Source organism: Netta rufina, assembly GCF_964035555.1.
Source record: "Netta rufina genome assembly, chromosome: 3".
NCBI classification, from domain to species: domain Eukaryota; kingdom Metazoa; phylum Chordata; class Aves; order Anseriformes; family Anatidae; genus Netta; species Netta rufina.
In genome coordinates this window covers 40,642,457-40,662,492 of record NC_140125.1, presented here as the reverse complement: position 1 = coordinate 40,662,492, position 20,036 = coordinate 40,642,457, and the positions used below count along the sequence as shown (strand labels likewise).

Here is a 20,036-nt window from a genome sequence, read left to right as displayed (position 1 = left end):
CAAAGATAGTTACGTTCTTACAGGTGTTGTGAAAAGAGGTACCCAGGTAGACAAGTGATTCAATGAATGCCATAATTGAGGAAAATACTGTACTAGATCCCAAAGAATCCAGAAGATACTTACAAAACACATGATAGAGTATCCTTCTCTTGGATTATAGATAATGATGAATCAAACAAACTGAATTTATTCTAAATTTATGTACTTTAAATGTGCTCTTACAGACTCAATCTAGTAATTCTGTTGAAATGGCCTGCCTGTCTCATTTCAAGCACCTATGTCAGAACATCATGAAATAGTTCAGTCTACAGATGTGAAAAACATAGCAAGGAAGAATCCATAGTCTCAAAAACTGATAAGTATTTTAGTAGATTCAGCTCTTAACACATGGAGGAGTTTAGAATATTAAGTATCAGAATCTAGAAGAACAAAAAAGTAATCTGCAAAAAGATACTGTACTGACAAGAAAACAAAGATCATTTGTGAAAAGAATAAACACTTGATAGAATATACAGTTAGATTGGTATTTGCTTTCTTTCTTAGTCTACTTAATAAGGTTTTAGGAGACATTCAGCTATTACAGATTCAGGACATATCTTCATGTTGAGTCACTATTTAATGAGGTGTTAAGGGGTTCTTGTGTTGAAGACAATGCCTTTTAAATTATAAATCTGATGCTTGCAGTCTTTTAAGATAAGAAAGCATTTTTTAAAAAAAAGCAAATAGAATTTAAGTTGATTGTTTGACATTTTATTTCTCATTAAATGATGAGTAAAAAATTGAACTTGCTGTACTGAATTAATTGCAGAAAGCACATATTTTATCTGTTCAGCTTCTCAGGTTTGGAGACATCCCACCCTTTGCCACAGCAAAGAAGGAATTGCTTCTCCTCTTACAACATTGCCATCAGAAGCTTTGCAAACTGAAGCAATTAAATTGTTTAAGGTAAAACCACAGTAAATGCCTTTTTATCAACTGTCTAGCTTCAGCTTCTTTCTTGAAAATTTTTCTGTGCTGGTAAGACGTTGTATCTTTTGCACTGAAGGGCCAGAAAGGTGGCTGTTGCCTATGAGACAGAAAGTGCTGGAATTCCATTAACCTTCTTTCTCCTCTCTCCTACCCTCACCCAGGTGAACTGCTCTTGAGCGTTAACTAATCGCCAGGATATAAATCAAGTCTGTTACAGAGACAAAACAGGTTCTTGCTGTTCTGTACACAGTGAAAGAAATTACAGTTTGGTAAGCGTGGTGTTTGGATAAATGAGCATTCTCCACAGAGATTGCATAAGTCCAAAGACCAAATTCCATACATCATTAACAGTCTTGAAAATCTGGATGTAAGGGTTAGGATCTGGAAAGGAATTCAAGTCAAGTACCGTATGTTCAGTTACAGCCACACTTTAAAGAAGTAGATCCACCTTACTTTCAGCAGTACTGCAGCATGGAAATGTAAGAGGGAATTAATTGATATCTATTTGGCAATCACTTTCTGAAATACATATCAGACCTATGTCAAACCACAGACACTTAGCTAAAATAAATAAGAGATTACTTGTATGACTTCTATGTCATATTGTATAATGTTGTATAAATCAGTTTAAAAGTGAGTTAAGAAACTCATTTAGAAACAGAAAGTTCAGTTTCAGATATTGCATTGGTGATGAAGATTAGTTCTATGCATCCACACATAGGATCACAAAATGGCTTGTGATGAAATGGACCTTAAAGATCACCTAGTTTCAACCCCCCTGCCATGGGCAGGGATGCCACCCATGTGCCCCATCCAGCCTGGCCTTGAACACTTACACATTTTCAGATAAACAAGAAAGATTAGGCTTCCATTCCTATCTTCTATTTTGCCTGTATTCATCTTTAAGGAAGTGTTTTTATACATTAATTTAGTTATTGTGACCAAGAGAGCTATCATGTAGACTAAAGAGAGTGAGTGATGAGGAAGCTTTTTGCTAATACAGCATAACAAATGACTGACACCTGGCTTCCCTAAGACAGCAGCAGTAGTAGGAAAGTTTGTATGTACTCACTTGTACATCAGTGAAAGTCAAGAAGTAAAACAAGTGGCTCTGAGCCCTTGTTTTCTAACCTGTGCATGTCCCACTGCATTGTGCTCACTCCTAGCATAAGTGTTTTGCACTGGCTGCCATTGTGAGTTGTCCACCTTGCATCTTAAAGACCTGCACAGAGGTGAGCTGTGCACATTCAACATGTCTATAAACTTTCCTAATGTCACAACTGTGGTAATTCCTGCAAGTGTTCCCTCCATTAGACACGGAGTTGAAAAGCTTTTTTTTGAGAGGTATATTTGTCTTAAGTCTCTCTATAGCTTTTCATCCATTCCAGTTCCTTTTTACCTCCCTTTCACAGGTAAACGGACCGATTGTGACTTAAATTGAAGCACATTTTTGATATGCAGAACATCTAAAAGATTTGTTGGAGCTTTTTGTATGTAAACTCGCTTATTATTTTATTTCTAGACCTGCCAGTTGTTTATAAATGCTGCAGTTGACTCTCCTGCCATTGACTACCATGTATCTTTGGCCCAGAGTGCTTTGCAGATCTGCCTCACGCATCCTGAACTTCAAAATGAGATCTGTTGTCAGCTCATTAAACAGACTAGACGTCGACATCCACAAAACCAGACAGGACCAATACAGGTAAACCGGTATTTGTTTTAATGGTACTTATTTCAACAGCCATGAAGTAACTACACAGACTGTTTAGAATGGCCAAGAGTCTCTGTACATCCATAGCTTCTGCTTACTTAAAAGCAGAAAAAATTCTGAAATAACATCTTATTACTGCTGGGTCTTCCTGAAACAAAGCTGATGTTATCCTCCATCAAAGTACTCACATCAGATGACAAGGTGTATCTGTGCCTGTGCTCTTTTTAAAGGCTTGACATACAGTGGCATATCGTCAAGTAAAGGGCACGATATAGGGAGCCTAATTCTCCTTTACTGCATCTTACCTAAGATAGGTGCTGCACCTTGGTGGGCAAAACCATATGACAGATGTCTCTGTAGCATAAGCGTGAAGAAAACCTGTAGCATCATACTGTGGAATTTCACATATGCTTGGCTTTTCTGATAGATGTCACCTTTTACTTTCTTGTGCTATTCTGCATGCATCCTGCATGCTAGATTATGAATATATACTTAAAATTCTTCACCTTTGTCCACTGCCAGCATTTCAGTGGTATCTAAATATGTAACAAATCAATAAATAGAAATTAAAAGGAAAGGCAATACTTACAATCCATGTGGAACTAACAGAACTGGAATAACAGTGCATATGATATAGTCATACCTACAGAACTAGGAGATCAATCAGAAAATAAGAAAGGAAATTACCACTTTAAGGCTTTTGTAATGGACACAGTTTTCTTCGGATTTCCTGTAGAAAGTAGAACACGACCAGCAGGCCTGCCTGTTACCTAGAAATGGCCCTTATTTGGAGAATGGACAGCATGTAGGCACTGCTAAAATGTCTACTAAGCTTTTATAAAAGACGTAGCATATCCAGGTCAATTAGCAAACACTGAAGTTACATACATCTTATGGAATTTAAACTAACCATAATCCATGTTTGGTACTTGCAACCAGTGCTGAGGCCTTCCCTCCAATACAGATAAATAAACTGTAGCCACTATAATCCACTGACATGATATTTAAGGGTTAACCCGTTCTGTAAAACATTTGTAGCCTCACACTTTTTTTTAAGTCTTAAATTATTAACTCAGTCATGCTGTAGTTTCCCACACTTACTTCTGATACAGTTTCTTCCTGAAATAGAGCTGATGCTATCCTCCATCAAAGTACTGCTCTTTGATGAAAAGGCTGTGCTGTCAAATTTTGATTTACTACCAGGCAAGCCAGATAAACCAAGATAGAGAAACCTCGTTTTCTGAATTTCAGTATGAAGCATTGCTACAGTTGTGAGAAAAGAAAGAAAAATAAGCCTGAATCGAGAGTACATGAGAGCAGTGCGCATTAAGTGAAGGCTATGGATACATATTGAACAATGAAAATACACCAAAATAATGAATAATTGTATTTTCAGTAGTTCCTGACTACTTTGTAGGAGGAAAATGTCTTATGGTTTACTTCATTATGTATATGAACAGGGGAGCTGAATGAAAATTGCACAGGCTGCTCCTTACATCCTAGTGCTTGGGTTGCAGCTGTAGTATATTTTTCCTGTATTTTGACTGCTTTTTGTGCAGACTGATCTACTTACACATTTCTGGCCCTAAAAGAAACATGCTGTACACAAGTAAATAGAGAGCATTTTGGCCTTCAAGAGGTGACATGTTCATTTACTCAGCTTTTTCTCTGTGTTTTGTTTTTTCTTCCTGTTTACAATCATCTGTTACTCAACTTGGCTCAGTAAGCTTCACTGCTGGCCAGCAGCCACAGCAGGAAGTTTTACTTTGTAAGATGTTTAAAACAGTGAATGTCTTCCTTTTGTCCAGGGCTTGCAGCTCTTGGCTCTCTGCGTTGGACTCTTTCTGCCCCAGCACCCATTCCTTTGGCTTCTTAAACTTCATTTAAAGAAGAATGCAGATTCCAGGTGTGCCTGAATATTGTTAGCCAGCTAGTTGACTAGTGTTTCTTAAAGTACCTTATTTCCAATCTTTCATTTAATATTTCTTTTTTTTTGGACATACATTTTAAAATGCATTTGAATAGCATTGTGTTTCAGTGCCATGCAAAGGTCATACATGCTGCTTCTGTGCATCGCTTGGCAAAGTTATCCTTTGTTTTGATAAATAGTCTGCAATGGAATTCTGACTGTATATTGCAAAAGCATGAAGACCAAAGTATAGCAGTTGCACAAAACACTCTGAGCCATGTTCATCTTTGGCACAATTCTGTTTGTCTCAGTGGACTTACACTCCTTATAATGCCTCATGTAAAAATGTTGGAAATCTGGCTGTGAAATCTGAATGCTCTTCGCATTTGGTATCTCCAGAGAGTTTTACTCACAGTTTCCTATCCTTTCAATCAGTCCCAAGAATTGCCTTATTTCTTTTTTTGTCACAGAACTGAATTTGGGAAATATGCAATATATTGTCAGCGATGCGTAGAGCGTACGCAGCAGAATGGAGACCGAGAAGCCAGACCTTCCAGAATGGAAATTCTTTCAACTCTTCTAAGAAACCCCTACCACCATTCACTGCCCTTTAGTATTCCAGTTCATTTCATGAATGGCATTTATCAGGTAATGTTAAATAGACCGTGAAATCTAAGGGCTCCCTAACCTATGCTCTCAACGTATATGTGAAGTATATCAGAAACAGAATTTTACGTGTTAAGGTAAATATTGGTTGACTTTCATCCTGTGCCAGTGCTAACAATGGTGGGCACAACGTATTTGAGTTTGATTTAATCAATGAAGAGTAAATGTTTGGGAAAAAACACTTATGAGTGAGAAATATGAATGAAGTTTCTTATTTAACCTGGCCACCAGATGAATGAATTAGACTGAAGGAAAAAGAAAGGTGTTAAATTCCATTTCCTTTCTTAAGATAACTTTAAAGTTAAATATCTCACTGAAGGCATTGAAACGCAGCTATGACTTCCATTATCAGCCATGAAGGATAACCGTATTTGTTACAGAACAAACACAGCTTCATTCTTAACCTTTCAGACCTCATCGGTCAAAGCCTGTAGAAAGCTTTCCATGGGCTTCTGTGCATAGGGGTGCAAATCCTGGTTTCTGTTTCTAGTGGTGAGAGCTTGCAAAAAGAGTTTTTTAACAATTCACAATATTACAAGATATAAAGTGATTTTATATATGAAGTCAAAACTATATTGAATAATCTTTTTATTTCAGATAACAGGAGAAATCTTTTTTTTTTCCCCTCTAAGTTTCTTAATTGCTTACTGCATGCCAAGTAAAAGAGAAAAATCAGCATGTATTTAAGTCACCCTAAAAAGTTTCAAAAATAAAGTTTGAAGAAGAAAAGGAATCACTGCTCATTTATTTATATATTGCTCAAAATTCATCTTCTGAGGGCTATGAAATTTGTAATTGAATAAATAAATTACTTCCGTGGGATCAGTAAATAACCAATTTGTAAATTCCACTGATGGTAAGTTATCCACAGAGGATGGAATGGATCTTAAGCTGCCATTGTTGTTCTAGAGTTCTAGAGGTACTATCCTTCAAAATTTTAGCTTTAATTCATTTTTTTTTCCAAGTGCTTGATAGCAAAAAATATTTTGGGTGCTTTTTTAGGTTGTTGGGTTTGATGCTTCTACCACAGTGGAAGAATTTCTGAACACCCTGAACCAGGATACAGGAATGAGGAAACCAGCTCAGTCAGGATTTGCACTGTTTTCTGATGATCCCTCTGGCAAGGATATAGAGCACTGTCTTCAAGGGAACATCAAGGTAAATAAAAGTCTTTAATGAGCTGTGCATATAAAAGAGCAAAATATCTTCATTTTACAGAGCTCTCTTCAGACAATGTAAAGGAAAATATTTTCAGTCAGAAAACTGTCTTTTTTTCCCTCATAATGAGAAAGATGAAAAAAAACACTTTTTCAATTACTGAAATTCATTCAGTGAACTATATTTAAAAGCATTGTCTGGGAGACTGATATTAATCACAGAAGTAACAGCTAGACTAAAAAAAAAAAAAAAAAGCTGTTACTAATCACAGTCCTGTAAAACCAAAAAGAAATTGGAAATCCAATGGTCACTTAGAGATTTCAGTTAGTATTTCTGGTATAGCCCCAAAAGATGACCATTTGAGGTCCAAAAAGTCATTGATACTGGCGTGGGGATCTTTGGGAATGAAAATAAAGAAAGGATTCCTTATCTAAATACAGAATAAATAAGGTTCAGGAAATTCCCAGTTTTTGGCATATCATTGTTCTAGATCTTAAGTCCATCTATTACTAATAATAATTTTTTTGTGGCCGAGATTGGCAAAATGCAGTATAATCTATGTTTTAGTTGAATATTCTTCAAGCCTTTTACCAAATAATGAATCTTTTTTTTTTTTTTTTTTTTTTGTGCTTCTATCAAGTAGTCTTTTGCACTCTTTGGCCAATGCTCACAGCTGCACTTTGAGTTACAAAGGAAGGTACGGTCAGCTCTTCATGACAAATAAGCAGAGTCATCTGATTAGCTCTGCTTCCCCACCAGAATAATTACCATATGGAAAGCAAAACATGTTTCCAAAAATACTTATTTCCTTGGTAAATGCAGCCTTAGAAGCTGTTCACATTACTTCTTTCAGAAAGGTTCTTCTGTGAAAGAATGGTGCCCTGAAGTCCAGCAGGACTCACTGGACCTCTGTTCTGCCTCCTCCCAGGCTGCCCACACACACCACTTGTCAGAAACCACCCTCAGTGCACTTTGTTAACAAACTTCATACAAACATCAAAACAAACAGTTAGTAAAAGGGGCCTGAAAATCTCCAGCATACAGCAGAAGGAGAAGGCAGAGATCAAAGGCATTTGATTAATTATATAACAACTCACTTTGTATAATTACATACTCATTGGCTGCTGCTAAATCAAGTACCTGTCCTTTCCACATAAACATCTCATGGCTTATTTCCAAAGTTAGGGTGTGTGTTCCAGGATAAACCAACAACAGAAAAGCTAATTATTAAATGTTCCAACTAAGAACAGCTAGTAAAGCTATCTTCTATTTAGTTTAAAGATTCAAGCTATGTAAGTTTCCAATATGTAATAGGTAAATGATATTAAAATAAGTAGGCAGTTTTTATTCACATTTTTTGAAAGATGAATACAAGCAAAAGTTACTTTCTTACTGATTTGTTTCTAGATCTGTGACATTATTTCAAAATGGGAGCAGGCCTCCAAAGAACAACATCCTGGGAAATGTGAAGGTACAAGGACTGTCCGCCTTACTTACAAAAATAGGTTTGTATAGCAGTTATAACATCTCTGTCTTGTGTCAGGATTTATATTTTTTTTGTTTTTAATTTCTGCAGTTTCTTCTTATGAAAAATACTGGCTGGCTCAAAACTTGCAATAAAAATAGTAAATGGATGTAACCAGAGCAATTTAAAAAGTATATATGGTGTGGTGGGTTTTACCTCAGAAAGCGGTGAGGAGGGTGCTATAAAAAAGTAAGGGCAACACTGAGTTCAGAAGGCTAAAATTAAGTATTTGCCCTCTGGTTTAAGTAGAAGTGGTGTTCTGCTAATGTGTTTTGACACTGACGTAGACATGTCATATTCAGATACTACCAGTCCTCAGGGCTAACGTATGTCCCCATCTTCTATATTTGATAGCTTTCTGTCTTCTCTTCAGGCTTTATTTTTCAGTTCAAGTCCATGGGGAGACGGACAGAGAGAAGCTGCTGCTAGTCTATCAGACGAACGATCAAATAGTCAATGGACTTTTCCCCGTAAACAAAGAACTAGCGATGGAACTGACTGCTCTTCTGGCTCAGGTAATCCTGGTGCATTAATGGCTCACACAGCAGTTTTACAGATGGAAACCTTAAATTAAGGAGGTGGTCCGGGGTTGCTTGGCATTCAAATGGCCTTCACCTTTCCTATGTTATAGTGCAAGAAATAGACTGGGCTGAAATCTTTGTTTAAAGCTAACTTCTGTACTTCAGGGGAAATGCTCTACAGTGAGCGCTACTGTTGGCACCAGTATGGGTAAAGCTTTCTTTACCATCCTACACAGTTAGGCCCCATTTGATAAAGTATCATCTAATCACATATCATTTCTTCATTTGCTATTGTTTAAATTATTTTTGCAAGTTAATATACCAAAGTAACAGCTGTTTAATGAAACACTAAAACTCCTTTACTAGAGATGGTCTTGATAAAATATGTTTTATTTAAAAAAAATAGACTCAAGCAAAAGAAGGTTACTGAGAAAGTTACTTGATGGTGTTACTCAAATCTAAACTGGTTGTGTAGCTGAAGATGTAGCAATCTCAGAGCAGAACTAGATAGTATTATACCCTGTATTTGTACAATTTATATTTGATATCTGTTTTTTCTTGCATGGTAAATATCAAATAAAATTACTTGAATGGCTTCTGTATCAGTGAAAAATACACATTACTGACAAACTGTTTCTAATTTTCCATGGTAAGACAGAAGAAATAAATACCCAGCAAGAAAATTACCCTGCAGTAACAAATATTTTTCTTCTTTGTGGTCTTACCCTTAGGTAGAAATCGGAGATTTTGAAAGGCCTTTCTCAACACCAGCAGGGCAAGTCACTTCCCAGTCCAAGTCCAATCAAACATTAAAACAAGTTTTGGAGAGATTCTACCCCAAGAGATACAGGCATGGTTGTTCAGAAGAACAATTAAGGTGAGACATATTTTGCTGCTTACTTTCTCTGAAAACTTAGCAGTGAAATGAGGATTTTTTTAATTCTCCTAAGGTACAACTGACTGTTCTGCCAGATTTACCTACACCTGTGAGTGAAACTTATTTTCTTGCAGAATTAAAGAAGGCACTTCCTCTCTACATTTCTGATCTAAATGGAGTATCATCATTAAGCATGCATTCTAGTAAAAGCTTTAGAACAGACAAATTACTACATAGTTTTGCAAACCCCAGAGATTTTTAAATTCTTATTTTTCTTACTCAGCAAGTGTATTTAGGTCCGCGTGTAGAGCGGAACTAGAAAAATGCATAGAAAAGAACTGTTGAAAGTAAAGGGCATAAGGGTCTGATCTAAGTGTTTGCTATTCAAATGTGCAATGTTTTGCAGCCAGTCAAATTGGCAATACGGTAACTTGGTGGACTCACTATTAATATATCACCTAATATAAAATTAATCATTTGCAAGTTACTTTACTCAGCAACTATTCATATAAAGAGTAGCATAACAGCTTAATAAATTACCTAAAGTCAATGTCATAGCAATTTTGAAGTCCAAAACACATTACAGAAATGTTTTCCTTGTTATTCCGACATGGTTGAGAGTTTAAAGCTGTTAATCATACACACAAAGCAACACTATTACGTACTCAGAACATAACAGGGACTTTCAAAAGTATATGCTCAACAAATAAAAAGTTATGCAATTAATTTCAGAGAACAAAGTGTAAGAAGCACTAGCTCAGACTAACTTGTGGAGGCTAAGCCTGTTAAACTGTTCAGTTAGTTCCTAAACTATGAATTGCCGCAAGTTGAAAGACTGTAGCAGGGAAAGGACCCCTCTATACCTGTCCTATTTCCTGTGTTCTTTGCTAAGGGTGCGTTTTGACTTCATAAACTTCCAGTAAGCGTAAGCTGCAAGTGAAGGATCTCACCTTTACAATACATTCCCCCTCCCTTTTCCAGGGCTGGATCTCGTAGCTGCAGGGTGAGATATTCGTAGAATTCAGAGTGCTAGAAAGGTATGCCAAGTTTTTTCTGGAGGATTCATTTTCCATGGGATCATTTTATAGAACCAACTCACCGTGTAGTCACAAAATAAAAGAGCCAGTGTGAATGCATCATGCATTAGAAGCACCCTTTCTGGTAGCAGTGCCCAAATACACTGAGAAAGAGTAGCATTAAGCTCTATCTTCCACATCTGTGACCAGCCACAGGTAAAGGTAGGTGCTAAGCTGGATGGATTTTTGGAATGACAACTGGCATTGCTGTTGAGTACTGATAAAATTTGATTACCTTAGAGACACATTAAAAGCTGTACTTGATTCTCTTCCTTTATGCTGTTATTGCTACATCAATATTTAATCATAATGTTGCAGAAACGAGAAGAAACTTTGTCATTCTCATGTGCATAAAAATACTAAATGGTGTTTTGGATTTGTTTGATACTGTGTAAGTGATAGTTGTTGCATTAACTTAAATTATCGTTTTAACAAATGGATTTTTTTTTTGCTCATTAAACTTGCTATGGGTAAGCATTTAAATTCCTTTCAATAACTAAATTACATATTTCATTTCAACAGACAGCTTTGTCAGCGATTGTCTACAAGATGGATGGCTCTCCGGGGGCACAGTGCTGCAGACTGTGTGCGCATTTATCTCACTGTAGCCAGAAAATGGTCCTTCTTTGGTGCTAAATTGTTTGCAGCAAAAGTAAGAAACTTTAATGAATTTGAGTAGTGTGGGTTTTTTTAATATAAATGTGATTTGCAGAGTTTTTGGAAAACTCTTTTGTTGAAAATGAGTATGATACACATACGCTGATTTAATCACTTGTCAAATTACTAATTTGTTTAAGCTATACGCTGGTGAAATGTAACAATCATAGTGATAGGTATACCATATTAATAACTTCCCAATACTCTTACTGCTTGGTTTATGTTATTAATCTCGGTGGTATCTTTTCTTACATATTCAGATCTTCAGAGCCTTTTTCTTTCATACCTTTTTTGCCTGATAACTCTTAGAATATTGAAAGGCATCATTAACTGGTTATGGAAGCAGAACTCTGCTCAGTAAATGTTGTTAAGGGTATTTGGAGCACTGTGCTGGCCTCTCTCTCTTAACCCACTGGTATCTTTATTCAAACAACTGTGTTAAGTAGAATTGTCACTTCACCCCTTATGTCTCACTAGATAATCCCTATATATATATTATATATATATATATAAATTACCTATCAGCACTCTGTTCTTTACATGCATAGACTAGTGAACAAAATTAAAAACTTTTTTTATTTTATTTATTTTATTAGTGAGACTGTACATTTTATTGGACTAAGCACTGGGAGAAGCTTCAGGAGCATTAGGTTGCGTTCACAGTTCCTCCACTGGCCTACTACATGGCTTTGTAGTTCCCTCCCAGTGTAAATCTCAGTAAGATCTGTGGATGAGAAGAGCTCTGTATTAGCTTACTCTTAATAGTTATTTACATATTGTCTCATTTTGAAGTAGTAATTAAAGAACATATCTCTTTGTAGCCTCTAGCAACATCCTCACTTGAGAAGTCCTTCATATGGTTTGCTGTACATGAAGATGGCATAAGCATTCTTGATTACAGCACTATGGTAAGTGACTTTTTTTCTTTATTTATTTTGGTCAAAGTAGATTTTACTACTGAGTATATAGAGAGATTCACCAGCACAGTACACAAAAGATGGCATTATCTAGTCTTTCCTCATAAAGCAAAAACTTGTTCCTTTCAAAACACTTTCATGTTACCATTATAGGAGTACTAATAATAGAAATAAGTAACAATTTCTTCACACTGAATTTATTTTTGTTTATCAGATACAGTTTTTATATCTTTTAATGAAATGTTAATGTTTTAATCATGCAGATGTCAGAAGATCCATAGTTACAGTTCTTACAATAACATTAATTTTCTTTTCTTGAAGACTTCATTTTCCATTATTATTCATAATACATACACTCTGCAAAGTGCAGTTACATAAAAAGATTGTTATTTTCATTGTATTATTTTTGTTTAATAGTAGGTAATATAACTGAGTGTTATTTAATTATGTCATTTTAGGCTCTGATTTTTCTTTGATTTGCAATAAAAGTTTTCACAGAGAACGACTCATGGTAATCAGTGTAAAAAAGCAATGCCTGAGAAGATCCCTGCTTTAATTTATATCCTGCAAAGAAAGAGAATGGCATGTTGCTATTAGCAAGTGCTAATATTGAATATCAGAAAATTAAAATCTCGACTTCATAATTGCATTAATATAGGCCTTTTCATTACATTTCTTTGTTGTTAAAAAAAAAACACAACAGAACAGTAAAACAAAAAACATGAGGAGAGCAAAGAGCAGCTATACAGTAGCTGTATACAGAGAATGAGCAAAATGAGCTTGCATCAGACTGCAGAAAGCTCTATAAACACTGCCTGCTCATAGAGCTAGCTGTGGGATTTCTGCAGAGCACTGCCTGTTTACAGTGCAGGCAGGCCCTGCCTTCCATTTAAGGAATGCTCAGTTTCCAGAGACTATCCTGATTTTGTGCAGAAAGGATCACGGGTATCAGAACTGGTGCTGCAAGGAGCAGCTAATTAAAAACACTATTTGGAAATAAGGACAAAAAGAGGCTTAGTAATCAAGCAAGTAAAGTGAGTTATCATACGGGTATTGTCTCATGATGAATTTTTGAATAATCTTAAGCATATTAATATGATGTTAATGATAAACCAACTGCTAATCGTAGACTCAAAGGCCACTAGCATGGTGTTGAACATTGAACAGCAAGAGTTGAAGGAGCAAGGCAGAGGAGCTTTGAAGAGCATTTATGTACTGTCAGAGACATGGAAAAAAAAATGAATCTACATTTAACTATGTGTCTATAAACTATATCACTGCCCAAAAAGAAATCCTGGAGTTAAATCACTTTAGATGTCATACACATTTCCATTTAACTTACTTAGGCACTACTTCAATTTCAAGTGGAACTCCTGAGAATAGTTTCTCTCAAAGTTAGTCAGGAGTTAAGTAAAGTGAATTACAGGCTTACGTTGAAACCTGTTCATAATAATGTAATGATCTAATTAATTTGGAATAGAAACAGAAGTCTAACTGAGGGGAGTCTTATTATATACAGTGGAAGTTCCTCATTGTGAAGGTCTGGATAAATCTATCCCAAAATTTACAATTAATTTCAAGATTCCTAAGAGGCTAACAACATTTTGAAAAATACACGTGCAGTTATATTTTTAAGAGATGTATTTGTCATAATCTGTTTTTCTTGCATTGACCTGCTTATAGCTTTGGGTTTTCTTTTTTAAGCGATTGACAGTTACATATACATATAAGAGTCTGATGACTTTTGGAGGCTATCAAGATGATTTTATGTTGGTTGTTAATGATGCTCAGATAAAGGACAAAGCAACTGAAAAACTCCTTTTTGCCATGACAAAACCCAAGGTTGGTATATTACCTGAAATAGTTCCCCACCATCTGCTACTTTTCTACTTTTTCTAGTGGTTAATCCTTAACAGATGCGAAAGATGAAACACTTGCTTTATTCCTAGCATTCTGAGATTATTGACTTTTTCCAGATGGCTTTAGAGGGAGAAACAGTTACTAATGTAAGAGCTAACAGTGACAATACTGATGTGTTTTCTTTTCATGTCCCTTTATATAACATTCCAAATTTTTCATGTAAGTACGTAGTCTGTCTGATTGATCAGCACCATAGATTTTGAAGAAACTGTTTCTGTTCTACGGTGGAATTGCAGAATACAAGATCTGAAAGATCTGTCACTTGTTAAAAATTCTAGGATATTTTTGCCTTTGGTAAAGGAGCTGTCAAGCTTTTAAAATCTATATTCTCTCATTCGCTGGTAAGATTGATTAAAACAAACAAAAAACAGTATGTGAAGTCTCTTGCTGTTATGCAGAACAATCTATGAAACAGTATGAAATTCTACATATAAATTTGGGTAAAGTCGTGACTCTCGATACAGTTAGACTTAGTAAAATACATCTGTTCAAGTTTCCCTCAGACTGTGCCCTTACAGGCAAAGCTGGGTGGAATGCAAAGAGAAAATACAGTAAGTTCCCAGATGTCTTCATTCCTTTTACCTACTCTGCATCTTGAGTCCTTGAGCTCTAGTTATTTTCTTGGAAAACTGAGGGAATACATCATGAAAGTTTTTTCTAAGAGCATCATCTTTTGGACTTCAAAATACCTCTCAAAACTGAATGAAAGGAGTGACCTGTTTGAGTCCTTTAAGACTGAAGAAGACAAAGTATCCAGCATACTGATAGGAATAACATTATATTATTGGAAAGCAGTGATAGAACAAAGTTCTGGTAGCATTTCCTTTCTCCCCATCATTAGTCTGATAAAGTAGAAGTACTTTTCCAGCTGATTGTCACTAGCTAGAAAGTTAGCTATTTTTTCAGCAGTCAAAACACGTCACTGTATTTTTCAAAGAGACTTGTATGTTCCTGTTACAGATTCTTGAGATCACTCTACTGATTGCCAGCTATATTAACAACTTTCATCAGCAAAAAGGAGCTGCTCATCACCTCTCCGCTCCAGCATTACTGACACCTCAAAGTGGACAGAAATTCAAGGAACTGGGGAGTCAGCCACTGCTCACAAACAACAGACCAACTAAATGTCCAACTTTGTTATGAAAGTGTTACCTATTCTGATAATGCATCTTTGCTACATGGTTTCTACACTGATTGAAAACTTTTTGATGTACAAGACATACTGCATAAGCAGGTTTGTAAATGAAGGAAAGGAGGATGGGTTTACATTCATTTCAATGGTATATAGCAGGAGGAATCCTTTAATTAAAGCCTGGCACAAACTGGAATGTTGAAGATGAGCCGATTTAAGAATTCTGCTTTATTGGGGTGGCTTGTCCCTATAGCTCAAAAATAAACATGTCTGTTGATAGTGATGGGGAAGGGTGGCCTTGGGAACAATTGTATACATTTTAAACATTTTCCAGATATTTTCTCAGGGACCAAACTGTCTTCACCTCTTCAGTTGCATTTTAAAAAGTACAGATTGTATAACCTTCATTTTTTTAAGGATTTTTTGTTTTTAAAAATGTCAAATAGTATATTTTCCATTTCCCTCACCCCTCTTTATTTTTCAGTACAAGCACCATGGGACCAAAACCAGCAAATTGTTTTAGAATTGTTTCTTCTTAAAAACAAAACAAAAAACCATAAACACATCGTGTAACTATTACAAATCTAACAAGTATTCTCCCAATACCCTTTTAGCCATTTTTATACAGCTATTCTACTTGGCAAATCTCCAGCCTCGGCCTGATACATTTCTAAATAATCCCTCTCAACCCCAGCCTTTTGGAAAAATCTAAATTGAACAGGCACTGTATTTAGTATAGGTTTATTAAACTTCTTTAATCCAGAAATAATAATATAATCCAGATGCAAGAATGACTCAATTTAAAACACAGGAATAACACAGAAAGCCATTGTTTGAATTGTTGAGCTCGGAGACATAAGTGACACAAAATGCCATGTGTATAATGTATGTACAGTGATACAGAATAATATTTTGTAAAAGATGTATTTGTTGTTTTTCATTTGTATCTATACATTTCACATTATAAAACTAATTACAATGTTTTTGCACACTAAAGGTAAAATGTTGCATCTGCACTATTGGATTTGGGAGCACTTTCTGGTTACCTTTTTCAGCTGCAAGCTTCAGTGCTGTGTAGGGTCAAGTACATAGAAATGACACTCCTTTTAAATTCCAAACCTCGCATTTTAGTTTCTGTGCAAAGAAACCATTTCTAAAGGCTCTGAAATAGATCAGCAGCATACTCTAATAATTTAGGTCCAACTGCAGAGGGGGTAGTTAAACATGAATCATTGATTTATACACATTTTATATTTTTCACTTCTGCTCATGCTGATGGTCATTGATCATTAATCACTTACTGCTAACCTTCATCATTTTAGCCTGCAGTAATTTCATATTGGTGAATATTAATATCTGAAGGTTGAAAAACTCCTTTATTATATGACATTTTGTATATACAGACATACAGATTGAGAGAGGAGTAATTTTCAGCTGTTTGCCCTCTGTAAAAGGTAGGAAGTATCTTCCTGAAGAATTGAAATAGGTTAGTTTGGAGATACAGTTTGCAAAAAGAACATAGTATTAATAAGTGGAAAGACAAGTTGGCTGGCTGACTTGATAAATACATTTCTTCCGAAAGCTCTCAAAATCCTGCCACAAGCTAAGCCTGCAAGATGCTACCTCCACTTTATGGCTCAGTGCTTTGTCTTGAAAATTACAAACATATAACAAACATACTATATATGGATGATACCATGTTTGAAATGCATAAAGAGCTTCCTGATAACTTTCAACCTTCACGAGTAGTTACACCATTTCTCTTTCAATGAGGCAGGGGACAGCAGATCTGTCATCATCAGGGCAAGCACCCAGGAAGCTACAGGAGACCCTGGCACTGACTGCAGCATCTTTTTGTGCAGCATCCCCAGGTGAAGCGATGCAGGTAGTGTGGTGTAATTGGGTTAGGAATTAACATCCCTTTGAGATCAGCAGTATAGTTAACTTCTGGAGAATTACGGGGGTGGGTGACTGTACTTAGAAATTCAAACAGATGGTACTGCAGCAGTTAGGTGGTAGTGTAAAGCTTATCAAATATGCTTAGAAAGTTAATTTACAAACAAAAAGTCATCACAAAATTATGATAGTAATCAACCTAGAATATTCCAGCTAGCAATTATTTCCTCATTGTCCATTAGGACATAGTGTAAGGCACGTCACTAGTGAGTTTCTTCATGTAGTTTTTTTAAATCTTTGAATTAAGTTGGTTAGTTTGGAGACAAAATGATACGCAAAGCTGATGTGCAGATCCTGAGTCTTTTAAACAGATTTCATTAACAATTCCTGCCTTACAAACAGCTTTTTTGTAAAGCAGCATACAGTATAAGTAGTATGACTTTCCTTCCTGCTTTTAGGTAGATAATTCAGAAACTGCTTTGCCTTTTAGGGTTAAGCTCCTGGTGATGCAATATATCCCTAAATCATAGTGCCAGAAGCAGTCCATGTTCTAGTTTCCCTTTGTTTGGCAGCACCTTTCAGACTTAATATGACTGTTTAATTATGATGGGTCATCATTAATCCCATATACAGTCACATTACCAGAAATACCGTGTAATTTTCATGAAATAAATACACTCAGAATCACAGCATGACCATACAACACTAAACAATCAAGTTTTTCTCAGTGTTTTGATTAGCAACAGCATGGTTTCCATAGTGTGATAGTAACCTCTTCAAGCAAACCTTTCCCTAAAATTAACAGTCAGCAAGGAAAGTCTCTTACACAAACACACTTCAACAGTGTGGCGTGAAGAGCTGTGTAAGTCTCTGGTGGACTTGCTCTGTGTTAAGCTAGCCCTAAACCTACTTAGAAGATACCACACAAAATAAGTCAGCAAAACTGAAAATTTCAGAGTCAGGTAGTTGATCTGTTCTGCCTTCCCCACCCAGCTTGAACCTCATGAGTGATCCACATCTCAGTCTTAGCCTTGAGTCATCCATCAAAACAATTCATACCATGCCACCTAATCCACGACTAAAGCCCAGGCAGGAACTAGACTTTTCTCACCTTCTGATCTTCAGCAGCAGTGATGAAATGGGAGCTGTGAAATGAGCAGGAACCTCTGGGACTGATGCTGAAGAACTTCCCATGCTCAAGGCTTGCAAAACCTAGGTTGTAAAAATATTCTCAGGGTGAGATTAATAGGTAAGCTCATGGAAGGAGACTTCACTTTCCATAGCAAGCTTCAGAACATTTTGTGCTTGCTTTGAGCACTCAGTAACAACAATCTGTATAGATAGCCAGGGAATCTGAGCTTGACAATGACTGAAAGATCAGTGGTAAATCTCTATATAAAGAGTCACATTGATTTGAAAATAACGTTTGGAATACAATAAAAATGAATAAATACAAGTTTGCCTTGTCAATCTTTGTGCAGCAGGATTAGTAAGCAAACTGCACATTTCTAAAACAAGCAAGACTTCTATAGTACAGCAGGCAAATGATAAAGCTTTGAGTTTTTAATGCAATCTACAAAATTAGTGTTGTCCTGTTATTTTAGATTAAATGTTGTTATATTTAAAATAAAGGCCTCTGTTTCCCTATTAAAAAAAAAGGCTGGTAGGTATTTAGAGTTGGAGTTACTTCTCAGACTAATACAGTTTCACAGTTTATGTCCTGGAGGAAGGAATTCATCCTTGCATAAAGGAATGTACCACTTAAACCTTTACATAAAATTTTAATAGTCCATACAGCTTAGTGTGATCCATTAGCTTGAGTTAATTTTTAACTAAGGTGATTAGTAATTAAGTAACAGTGAATTGGGAAGAAAAAGTTATTTTTTACTGTTTCTTAGGTCATGAGCAGCAAAGGGAAGACTGAGATGAAACTTAAAATACTGAAAACTAAATTCATTTCTGGGCTGGTCTTCAGCACAGCTTATTAATTAATTAATGCCCCTACACTGTTTCCCAACCCAGATTTGTACTGCAGCATTTCCAGATTTGCCACCACTCTGTCACTGAGTAAATAGCTGTAAAAATACTTTGCTTTTTAGTGCCAGGAGCCATTCCTACGTTTATTTTGCTTTGTTTGGCAGAGAAACAGTAGTTTCGTCCAGGGTTTTTACCACTTTTAACTGGTGATTATAGATTAGCGTTGGCTTCATATACCAAGATACTGGAAATGCCCTGTGGAAATGAAATTCATGAAAGCAATGCATTTAGAAAGGCATCAGCATGGCCCGCCACTTTATAACACTAAATAATGGAGTTTCTTCCTGTTTTTTAATCAGCATGGTTTCCAGAGGGGGTTGTCAAATGCTTTAGAAGAGCCGTGTAAAAACCTGGAAGTGAATTAAGACAGGGGAACATAACCAAATGAAGACTTCTGGAGCTGCAACTGAATAATTATGCAAATTAAACTTAGAAAAAATATATTTCTTACGAACAAGTGTTACATAGGGTCTGTCTCTTGCTACATAAGCCTTCTTTGGGGACAGATGGAGTTGAGATGAATTCTGAGTAAATTCTGAGTGAGGCCCATTTCCTGGTTTTCATCAAACAGGCAGGAGATTGTTTTACTTTGTTTTTTTTACCTCGCTCTCTCAGGACACAAAGCAGCTACTCAGCTGCAGAAGGCAGCTCCAATTGCTCTTCTGGGTTGTGGGTCACCTCCCTGACTGGCAATACTCGTGACTTGTCAGGTTTACCTACTTCCTACATCCCCTTCATGGGGTGAGGTCATCCCACAGCTTTACTGCACCTGAGTTTATTAACAGCCTTAGGGCTGAGGTGAAATATTCAACTAAAATACAGCGGCCAGTTTGGGGCCAGTTCTCTTTAATGTTTTTTTTTTATCAACAGTCTGGATGCAGGACTTGGATGTATTCTAAAGAAGTTTGCAGGCAACACTAAGGAGGAGCTGTTGAGTCCCTTGAGGGCAGAGGCCTTACAGGGAGATCTTGACGAATTAGAGGGTTGGGTGATCACCAACTGTATGAAATTTAACAAGAGCAAGTGCCAGATTCTGCACCTGGGATGGGGCAGCTTTGGATACAA

General features: G+C 36.3%; 1 protein-coding gene across 1 annotated transcript in view; it reads left to right on the top strand.

Annotated features, from left to right (window-relative positions):
* The window catches only part of PLEKHH2 (pleckstrin homology, MyTH4 and FERM domain containing H2), a gene marked incomplete at its 3' end in the record, with an annotated part of 51,304 nt that extends 36,255 nt beyond the window's left edge, over positions 1–15,049 (top strand). Inside the window, exons 18-29 of the mRNA XM_084283875.1 lie at positions 833–945; positions 2,492–2,671; positions 4,489–4,586; positions 5,060–5,237; positions 6,258–6,413; positions 7,821–7,918; positions 8,312–8,453; positions 9,191–9,336; positions 10,935–11,064; positions 11,891–11,977; positions 13,691–13,828; positions 14,867–15,049. Coding sequence (XP_084140001.1) covers positions 833–945; positions 2,492–2,671; positions 4,489–4,586; positions 5,060–5,237; positions 6,258–6,413; positions 7,821–7,918; positions 8,312–8,453; positions 9,191–9,336; positions 10,935–11,064; positions 11,891–11,977; positions 13,691–13,828; positions 14,867–15,049 — 1,649 coding nt within the window. The remainder of the gene's footprint in view (positions 1–832; positions 946–2,491; positions 2,672–4,488; positions 4,587–5,059; positions 5,238–6,257; positions 6,414–7,820; positions 7,919–8,311; positions 8,454–9,190; positions 9,337–10,934; positions 11,065–11,890; positions 11,978–13,690; positions 13,829–14,866) is intronic.
* Between the last annotated feature and the right edge of the window lie 4,987 nt (positions 15,050–20,036).